This window comes from Aplysia californica, unplaced genomic scaffold (genome assembly GCF_000002075.1).
Source record: "Aplysia californica isolate F4 #8 unplaced genomic scaffold, AplCal3.0 scaffold00455, whole genome shotgun sequence".
Classification (NCBI taxonomy): Eukaryota; Metazoa; Mollusca; class Gastropoda; order Aplysiida; family Aplysiidae; genus Aplysia; species Aplysia californica.
Genome location: NW_004797725.1, coordinates 616,469 through 626,485, shown reverse-complemented (window position 1 = coordinate 626,485; position 10,017 = coordinate 616,469). Strand labels below are relative to the sequence as shown.

General features: G+C 40.0%; 1 protein-coding gene across 2 annotated transcripts in view; it reads right to left on the bottom strand.

Annotated features, from left to right (window-relative positions):
- The window catches only part of LOC101855741 (carboxy-terminal domain RNA polymerase II polypeptide A small phosphatase 1), a 45,514-nt gene that overhangs the window by 12,430 nt on the left and 23,067 nt on the right, over nucleotides 1-10,017 (bottom strand). Inside the window, exons 1-7 of one of the 2 annotated variants that reach the window (XM_013086322.2) lie at nucleotides 8,198-9,617; nucleotides 7,607-7,767; nucleotides 5,698-5,799; nucleotides 5,057-5,113; nucleotides 3,907-3,999; nucleotides 2,506-2,604; nucleotides 188-274 (exon numbers count right to left, since the gene is read on the bottom strand). In XM_013086322.2, coding sequence (XP_012941776.1) covers nucleotides 188-274; nucleotides 2,506-2,604; nucleotides 3,907-3,999; nucleotides 5,057-5,113; nucleotides 5,698-5,799; nucleotides 7,607-7,767; nucleotides 8,198-8,327 — 729 coding nt within the window. In that variant the 5' untranslated portion in view covers nucleotides 8,328-9,617. Of the gene's footprint in view, nucleotides 1-187; nucleotides 275-2,505; nucleotides 2,605-3,906; nucleotides 4,000-5,056; nucleotides 5,114-5,697; nucleotides 5,800-7,606; nucleotides 7,768-8,197; nucleotides 9,618-10,017 lie in introns of those variants that run through there. The other variant, XM_013086320.2, reaches the window with a different exon arrangement.

Below are 10,017 nucleotides of genomic sequence, written 5' to 3'. Positions count from 1 at the left end.
CCCCGCCATTAAATTATGTACGCTCAGCAACAAACATAAATCAAAAGGCTCTGGCAGGAAGACTGCAGTTGCATTTCCCCTCACAATAACATAAACCATCAACTCCTGACCCATTAAACACCCAAAAGCTTCCAACACTCAGCATATATATACATGTTTACCAGACAAAAGCACACAAACAACTTACAGCATTTTCGGGATGGAAGATGTATGACGCAGGTGAATTGTCCACAATAACAACCTGGTTTAAGTCTCGACCCAACCGACTGAGGTCCTGGGGGAATGAAGGGAAAACAAGAGTTAGTCAAAACAGAACAATAACAAACAAATGTGGCAAAACAGTCGCCCAGAAATAAAATTGGGATAAAATGAACCTGAAGAACAAATAGTTTTGTTTCTTTAAATAAGCTTTAAAAAATAAAAATGAAACACCTACAAAAGGGTCTTTCATTCATTTGTTCAGGCCGAAGGGCTAGAACTCAGATTAGATAGCAGCTGGATCGGTAAAGTAAAGTAAAGTAACGTACGAGGGGGGTTCAAGAAGTCTTTGGTCTAAATATGAAGGAATAAAGATAGAGCTTTGTAACTTGGCACACATACTTTCATTTCTCTGCATAGTCACCATGCCGAGTAACACATTTCTGCCACCTCTCTTTGATCTTCAAAAGTCCTTGAGAAAAAAAATGACCCAGAATGGCCCCTAACCAGTCTTCCACAACTTCAATGGCATCCTCATTGTCATGGAAACGACGTCCTTACAGTGATTTTTTAAGATTAGGAAACAGAAAAAAGTCTTGAGGGGGCTAGGTTCGGTGAATAAGTTGATTGTGGCAGGATTTCAAAGCCGCACTGTTCTGCACTGTACTGTTTGTTGTGCCTTGTGCGCAGGGGTGTTGTCATGGAGTAGGAGGATCCCATTATGGAGTTTTACACGCCTTTTTCTCACCAATTCGGACTTCAGGTTTTTTTTTAGCAAACTCGAATAGTAGTTCCCTGTGACTATTTATCCATTTTCCAGGTAGTCAGCCATAATGACACCTTCACAATCCCAGAAACACGACAGCATGACCTTTTCATTTGACAGTGTTACCTTTGCCTTCTTTGGTGAGGGAAAAGAAGGGGTTTTCCATTGCATGGGGGACATTTTTTTGTTCTGGATCAAAATGATAAATCCATGTTTCATCCATAGTCACCATGTTTTTAAAGAAATTTGTGTCTTTGGACTCAAATCGAAGGAGAGTTTTGCAGGACTCAACCCTCTGCTTCTTTTGCTCACTTGTCAAAAGTTGGGGTACTCACCGCGCAGACACCTTATTCATGTAAAGATGGTCATGGAGAATTGTTTCAATTGACCCTACACTGATTCCCCTTTCACTTGAGAGCTGTTTAACAGTTATACTTCAGTCTCGTAAAACTAGTTTCTTCACTATAGATACATTCTCTTCAGTTACTTCAAAGGATGGGCACCCTTCCCGATCTTCATCCATCACCGACATGAATTCAGATTTGAATTTTCTTACTCAGTATGTCACAGTATATGACGAGGACATTTGTCATCATAAACTTGGACCATTTCCTGAAAAATATCCGAAGGGGATTTTCCTTGCAAGTGTAAAAACTTGATAACTGAGCAATATTTGACAGGCTCCATGGCACAGCTTCAGCAAAGAAAAACTAAGGTTTTCATGTATGGTTTCACTGAACATGCTGCCAAGTGCCTTATTATTGTTGGAATTTCCTGAATTTGCATGGTGGGTTCCAAAGAAATTGTCTAAAGGCTGGCGAAATTTCATTACTCTACCATGATTCCTTCATACCCAGATCAAAGACATTGAACCCCCTCGTACAGAAAAGTACAGAAAAGTAATGATTCATTTGTCAAAAAATAAAATGATTTGATACTAACGAGACAGATGATGGGAAAAGATACAAGATGCTGGAAGGATATAAGGAAATCAGCATCTACCAACAATATGAAGAAGGAGTCAGCATGCTGCATCTGTACTAGAATCTCTCTGGTTCCCCTCTGTTCCCATCTGTCTCTGGGAGAACAAGCAAAAACTCCTCAGACATAAATCTCCACCTTCCCATCTTTTATTTGCAGGTCATGAAGGCTATCCAGCTGCATAAATAAGGTTTGAGAACGCTCAATTTAATCCTTTTGGTATCGTCCTACATTCTTTCTTTCTTGAGCATAAGCTGCTTAACATTCACAAATTTGTTAGCAGACAAGAACAACAATTTCTTGACTTCAGTTCCACCAAGTCTCAAAAACATTCTTAGAGTTAGCATGAGCCTGATGATGTCTGTCACCATTTTATTATTTTTTGAAGTTCAAGCAAGTATATAAGCTTTTACTTGAGGTCCGTTTCAACGTTACACAATATATACATGAGATTGAAAGAGCAAGAAAAAAATTTAATGTAGTTCCACACATGTGAGGAGTGCAAGAACACACACACAAAGACGGAAAACATTGATGTAGAAAACACAGGCATCTCTTACTTTGACGTAATTCCCCCTATGAAAGACACAAGATTCCCTGAAGAGGCGACATCGGAACACGTTCCACTTGTCCAACAAATCCGCTACTGGATCTGCATACTGAGGAGCAGACAGACAAACATAAAGGATGAAACTTCACCATTACTGCCACAGCAGTTGAAAGCTATAGCCCAGATAACGTCAATACACATAAGCACTGGAGTTAACCACTTAACTCCCAATTGACAAAAAAAAAGGTGGAACTCCAATATACACACATCAAGGCTTTGAATACAAAGTAGCTAACTTTAGAAAAACCTTTCTCACAGCAGTCTCAAAAGAATCCTATAATGCCCATTTACTTTTCATACACAAAGAAATTGGAGACAACATTGAGGGGGTTGGCTTCTATGGTAAAACTACAAATATGTCTAACGTTAAACATTTTGTTGGACGACAATACAATCTAAAAAACTTATTTTAGTCTTAGACTACCATGCTGTACCCAGAACCAAAGATATCTACGCTTACAAAGTTGTTTATCACCTGCAGAGACATAGATGATAACCTATATTGGAAACAATCATTCACTCTATCTGCAAAGTCAGTCACCTACACAGTACACAATGCTGACCATTCCCACAGGGGTCATCGTCCCCCTAAGGAGATGCATTTAAGCTACATAAGATTAGACAGTATCATTACACAGTAATGTAACACGACCATGATCATAAGTGACCAGAGCAGAGTCTCCCATCATGTAACCTGATTCCTACTTAGAACAGATTTTTATCAACAATCAAATGTAACAATACAAAATAAAATAAAACTCACGGAAGGAGTTGTCATTTTATACAATACTGCATAAAGAACAGCTGCGCCTTATTAAAAACTACCAATGTTTTACAGCTTGACCACGCGATTACTAAGAGGTAAATTACACAGTCATGCTTTAAAGCTGTACTCAAGATAAAATCGGATCAAGTTGGTTAATGGCAGTGCTAGTCATCAGTGCCTTTCACCCCTGGCAGGGTACAGGCCACATACAAGCTCCTTCCATTTATCTCTGTCCTGGGCCATTCTTCCTAGCTCGTGGGAGTGCCAGAGTATACTATATACAGTTGGCCTCCGTTTTGCTGCATAAAATTTGACCCGAAAGACCACAAGGGCCAATCGTATTCATGTGCAAACAAAAGATGACTCTGTAACGCAAGGCAGCCTTCCAATTGACTATTTTCATCAAATGTATCAAACGGTGATTAAGAAAATCAAACACGTATGATTTAGGAAAATTTGATGAAATTGTGCCAAAATGTTAGCTTTCATCCCTCTGTGAAGGAAATCCTGGCTGCCCTCAAATCTATCAAATAGAGAATTAGAGATGCGACGAAAAATGTATCTACAACATGCACTGGGCATTACCTTGGCGAGGCTTGCTGTGAAGAGCACACATTCGAAAAGCTCCCCCATTCGTTGCAAGAACTCGTCCACATGCGGCCTTTTCAAAATGTACACCTGAGAAAAAAAATACAAGTAGATGAATGAATAAAAGCTAAAAAAAACAAAGAAATGTGCATCTCCATTTTAGACAACTTGGTGATTGTTTCTATCTATGGGACAGAAATAAAGCCTGTGATATTGCTATGTGTTTTTTTAAAAAAAGACATGATAAGACTGCATTTCAATAAAATGTCTTTAAGCCAAAAGTAAGCTAATTTGCTGCACAAAACACATTTTTTTTAAAAAGCCCCCAAGGTGAAATTTCCATTTGCATATCACCTAAATAAGGTCAGACAATCCCACTTCGAAAAAAAGCATAATCTCGCCTTTAAATAATGAAGACATATTTTTTAAAAAATGAATTTTTCAAGACTTAGGAAAGTTATTTCCAGTAACTTGAGCACCTACTTTGACAGACAGCAGAAAAAAAGAGCATTACTCAGCTTACTGTCCCAACTTCACAGGTCGAGTCATCTTACAGTCACACACAATCAATAGTGTGCTGAAAATAATGGTACGCCATAAAAAAACCAAAGTAAAATATCAATAAAAGGCAGTATCAACTGTCTACTTTTTTTTTGTCCTGTCTCCCTTCTTTGTTTGGTGCAGAGTGTCACCATTGAGTTGGGGTTTTTTTCATGTGCTTCATAGTGTTAGTTATACCAAACATAACCGATAATTTTCTTTCCCTCATTGAGTCAAGAAAAATGATAGAACAATGTTTGCTGCCATGAATAAACGATATGGTGTGTTTGACATTGTTGATAGTGATAATGTAGGGTAGGAGTTATGAAGACCTTTATGGTATTCCACTGCTGCTGCTTTCCAACTTTCTAAAACTGAATGTGAAAAGAGTGGGACTTTAGACACAAAGACACATCCCTCATCATTCCCCATCCTCCTGCCCCCTCACTCCCCTATTGCAGATTGTGTAAGCCAAGAGCTGGAGGTTGCACAACGCTGTAGGAAAAGCGAGCTGGCAGATTTTAAAAAATTTGTAATTTTTTTTATTGATGGGGAAGACATCGATTTACCACATCACCACAACCTCACATGCAAAAATCAAGCTTACCTGATGTACTGTGCCATCAATTTCAACAGGGACGATGAAATCAGCATTGTTAATGGGCTGTGAAGAGAGAAAAATCAGTTGTCTTACTGAACTAGCAGATACAAAGTAGGTTTTTAATTAGCGACACAAGAATAAATCAAGAGGAAAAGTGGGTATAGAAAGAAAAAAGCATAATATGTATCAAGTAAACTACAGGATACACCCACTTCCATTTGAAACTGATCATATAGTCAAGGAGTTTACTTATGCTGTTAATTGTTAAGAATACATTCTTTACTTTTCTATTCTTGAGCTTCCAAACAGTATATTTCTTCACATAAAAAAAAATGGCCATAATCCTTTGACAAAAAGGAGGGATTTGATTGCTTTTGCTAACAATACTTTATATATGAAAGGAAATAGTTCAAAAGACCCATTTGAAATACATATCTACTTAATTTACCCTGCAGGCCACTTTATTCCATTGCACTTCAACGAAAAAAAACAACAAAAAATGTCAGCTGCACTGATAAAAGATTTTTAAGTACCTGCCCTCTCAGGTCATTCGCTTACAATCAAATCATTGAAGAAGCGGACAGAACTCCATAGTGTTTGCTTTACAGGAGCTTGTTGCCCCGAAAACATTGTTCAGTGGTGCTTACCTTAAAGGAACTATGTACAAGGGTCTCATCCAGGTCTATCACCACACACTTCTTGTTCATATCTTGATGCCGGACAGTCGGCAACAGGTACTTGTCGCAAGTCTGCACACAAACACATGGGGGAAACTCATTATTGGATGAATAACAAAACTCGGCCCAGAGATCTTTTAGCTACCATTTTCATGTCACAATTCAACTTCTTCCTACATATGATTTGTATCTTAATATAGATGAAACGGTACATAATGAAACTTCAGGCAATCCAGCAAGTCTCTCTTACACTGAATAAAAATAAACATTTAATGCAGGAGACTTTACACCCCTATCTACACAATTTTGATAATTTTAGGAATTGAACCTCAATCCTGTAAGTCTGTGCAGAAAGACAAAAATTTCTATAAAAATTCTCCCCACACAGGAATCAAACACTGGTCTTCTGCATGCATCTGCAAAGCACCTAAAAACTACACCACAGACACTGGTAACAAATCTGTACTATGCTGTACGTCGGAAGAGAATCGTGCCCAGCACAGTAGGGAAACACACAACTCCCACAGGGTATTCAACCAGACAGAGGACATTCTGACCCTCTAGAACCTGAACTGGATTACAATGTTTAACACGGTAATCAAGTTCAGGTTCAAAATGTTTTGTTTTTTTAACTACCAGAAATGAGGTATGGAAATAATAATATCATATCAGATAGATAGAGTCCACTCTTATTTTTAGAGAGATTTGTGATGGGTCTATTTCTAGAAGCAAGGTCTAGTTTGATAGAGAACACTGACTTATAGTCAGTCCATCAAGGTTAACTATTTTTCAGATATCATGATCTAAATGTGGCGTCGGTGGCCTAGTGGTTAGGCTATCGGACTTGTAATCGTGAGGTTGCGGGTTCGGGGGTTCGAGCCGCGGGCCCGACGTTGTGTCCTTGAGAAAGGCACTTTACACAAATTTTCCCCACTTCACCCTGGTGAAAATGGGTACCCAGCAATAGACAGTGAAAGATCTTGTCAGTTTGTTAGTGTTTGAGCGCCTAACCAGCTGCTTGCACTGCATGCTTCCCGGGAAGCTGAGAATGTTTCTGAGTGTTCTATGGTCTGCTGGGGTAATAATATAATGTAAAGCGCATAAAGCTTGCTTTCGAGTGGGGACATGCGTTACACGAATGCTATTTATTTATTATTATTATTAAATTGAATGTGTGAAATATGGCTCCCGTGGTCCTAGAACTGACACATTTCTTTCCCTCTAGTCTCAGAGACTCAAACCTCTCAGACAGTTTACTGCCCTGTGGCTTGGTTTACTTTCTATTATTCTGTCATACATGCTCACCATTCTGCAGAACTATTAACACTTTGCCATCAAAAGGCTCATATAGTAAAAACCCTTGTCATCAAAGGCAAAGAGGCATTTTGGGGAAATTCTAAAGAAACTGGGAGGTAAACATCGCCCATCGGCGAGATGTGATGACAAAGTGTTAAACTTTTTACATATCTAATAACCAACTCAAAACTTTTTCACTGGTAACTAGCAGACGATACATGTTCCTTAACACCAATATGAAAAAAACATTTTTAAATAAAAAATACAAAAAAACAAAAAAAACCAACATATGTACTACTTTAAACAGCAAAATAGTGTAAAATTTGTCAACATGATTAAACTTAATTTCCTTTTCATCATGTAAAATATTGTTTACTCCAAGAAGTCAAATTTACAGCAATAATAAAGGGAAACTAGGCACTGTCATGATGGAGGAGAGATAAGGACGACAGGTGATTGATAGAAAAGAAGAAGCAAACCACACAAGAGCACTCCCCAACCACTTGCTATGGAAAGGTGAGCAGCCTTCAGTAACCTGCACACACACACACAGACAGACAGGGAGGCCGTAGACAAGACGTACCCTTGGGTTCCCATTCTCCTCAGTGACTGGTGCCTGACAGTTGCTGCCCGCCGGAGGGTTGTTGTTGTTGTTGTTGCCATTGTTGCTGTTGCGGAAGCAGCAGAGGATGGAGCTGAACAGACGGTTGCGAGGCTTCTTCACCGTGGGAGGCGTCGCCGTACCTGTAGAAGAGAGGAAGAATAAAGGCGGTTAAATCACAATCATTAAAAAAAAGTAAGTGTTTTACGCTTCCATCCACACAAATAGATTCTAGACAAACTTGTACCAACCGCTACCTGTCCAAGACAATCATCTGTACAGATAACCGTATCCAATGCCTTCAAACACATATTTACAAGAGAGGAAAAAGAAATGTAAAGTTGTTACTTGCCAGTCAGAGCTGATACATGTGTTTTTGAAGTACACAATTAATTTTTCTTACAACTTCTTTTCAAGCCAAATGCCTGAAAATAGAAGCTGTTGCAATACATTTGCCAGTAGTCTGACTGTTGATTTTACACCGTCACCAATCCTCCCCCCACCCCCACCCCTAAATAAAAAAATGGAAGGGAAAAAAATAAGGTTTCCCCAAAAGATTGAATCTCGGCAAACCTTTGTTTTGGAGTTTTTTCTTCCGCCTCTCCCGCTCTTCCCTTTCCCGCGCCAGTACTTTGGCCCTGGCCTCCTTGTGTATGACCCCGAAGCCAGGCAGCGAGTACACATCCACACTCAGCTGTTCCATGCCACCCTCCCACGGTCACCACCACCACGGAGAGTTCTATGGGGGTCAGCGAGTCGGGGGGAACAGGTGGCAGGACAGAAATCCTCAAGTCTCCGCGAGATCACAAAGAAAAAGTCAAATATATCCCATCGGAAAAATTCTCTTTAACAAGACGAGGACAATCGTCCCCGAAAAAGTCAAATGTGTCTAACTGACAACTCCATAATGCGTGGACACACGTCTCCGAGCGCACAACAACCAACCAGTCAAATATCTCTCCTCGGAAACGTCTCCATATTACGAAGACGAGCGCTCCCCGAACTCTACTCCATGCTCGCAGTTTCAGTGGACTCCTCGATGTTTTGCCCCACTTGGAGCAGGCGAACGGGAGCAACGCACGCAATGAAGATAATAACTTGGCAAGAAAATTGATCCTTGCATAATTCTCCTCCCATAAACCACCAGCGAGTGGGACAGGTCTCGCGACAGTGGCAAACACAGACTATAGGGTTCAAATAGTGGTTAGCTACTTAGATAAGTTTTTGTTGTTGTTATTCTCAAACTGTGAAAGTAGGATGAAAATCCAACAAAGCTGTGCTTCTGAATAAAGGGACAAATCCAGTGCACCAAACCCAAAGCACAGATCTTCCAAGAGTCACATGATGCAAGTAGCAGAGTGTCACCAGCTACAACAAATAAAGAAGAAAGGTGTAAAAACAATTTCCAACACGGGTAAATCCCTGCACTATAGAAACAAAACGGGCACGAAAGGCGGGTGGCACAACTGTGCTCTCCACGGACACATCACGAAAGAGCAACACTCACGTCCAAACCACGGGGAGCAAATGTGAGAACTTGGGACCTGATGTATTAGAGCATGGCAGTCCTTGGCCTGTACCCACGTCATGAGAGTCATAAACGCACAATGCAATGTACGGACACGCCAGCACGCAAACCCTCACACGCCATAGACCCTTGACATAACGCACGCAAACCGCCCAAAAAACTTATCTCTCAAACAATGACTAGACCAAAAATAAAACTGCTTTAAAAATACAACTCTCGTGTTCAAAGATAACATTAGACTGTAGCATGTATGACCTAACATAAAGGAACCTATTTATTTGGAGCCTTCGTCCTCCATAACGGTCTGCGCATTAAAAGTCAAGGCCGACAAAAAGATGTCGATAAGAATGACATAAGACTTTCTCGAGATGATTTCGCCTGCTTCACCACTCTAGCTTAGCAGCCTTGTACTTTAACCCTATACGTACGTCGTGTTTTACTATCGTATCCATACGACGCGGGGAACTCTGTGCCACCACTTTCCACAGAGGAAATTTACTCATTAATCCGATCCGTAAGCTTTGCATAGCAGTCTGTCAAAATGATTTTTTGAGAAATACTGAAAGTTTCAAAGAGATCTTCGTACTAGAATATTCTAAAATGTGAGCAATACAACCCTATGGGCACAAAATGACCCCAGTGCGTACGGATATGGTTAACAAGAGCCTTGTACCATAACAAGAGATTTACTAGATCTATGTGGAAACTGTCTACCATATCTAAAGAGATTGAATTCAATTTCAAATATGGAATGAAGGAAAATGGGAAAAATTAATACCCCTGAAATAAGACAACCACTGCAAATTTTAAAAAAAAGGGGGGGGGGTAAATAAAACGACCCCTCCCCCCTTTTTAGTATGCATTG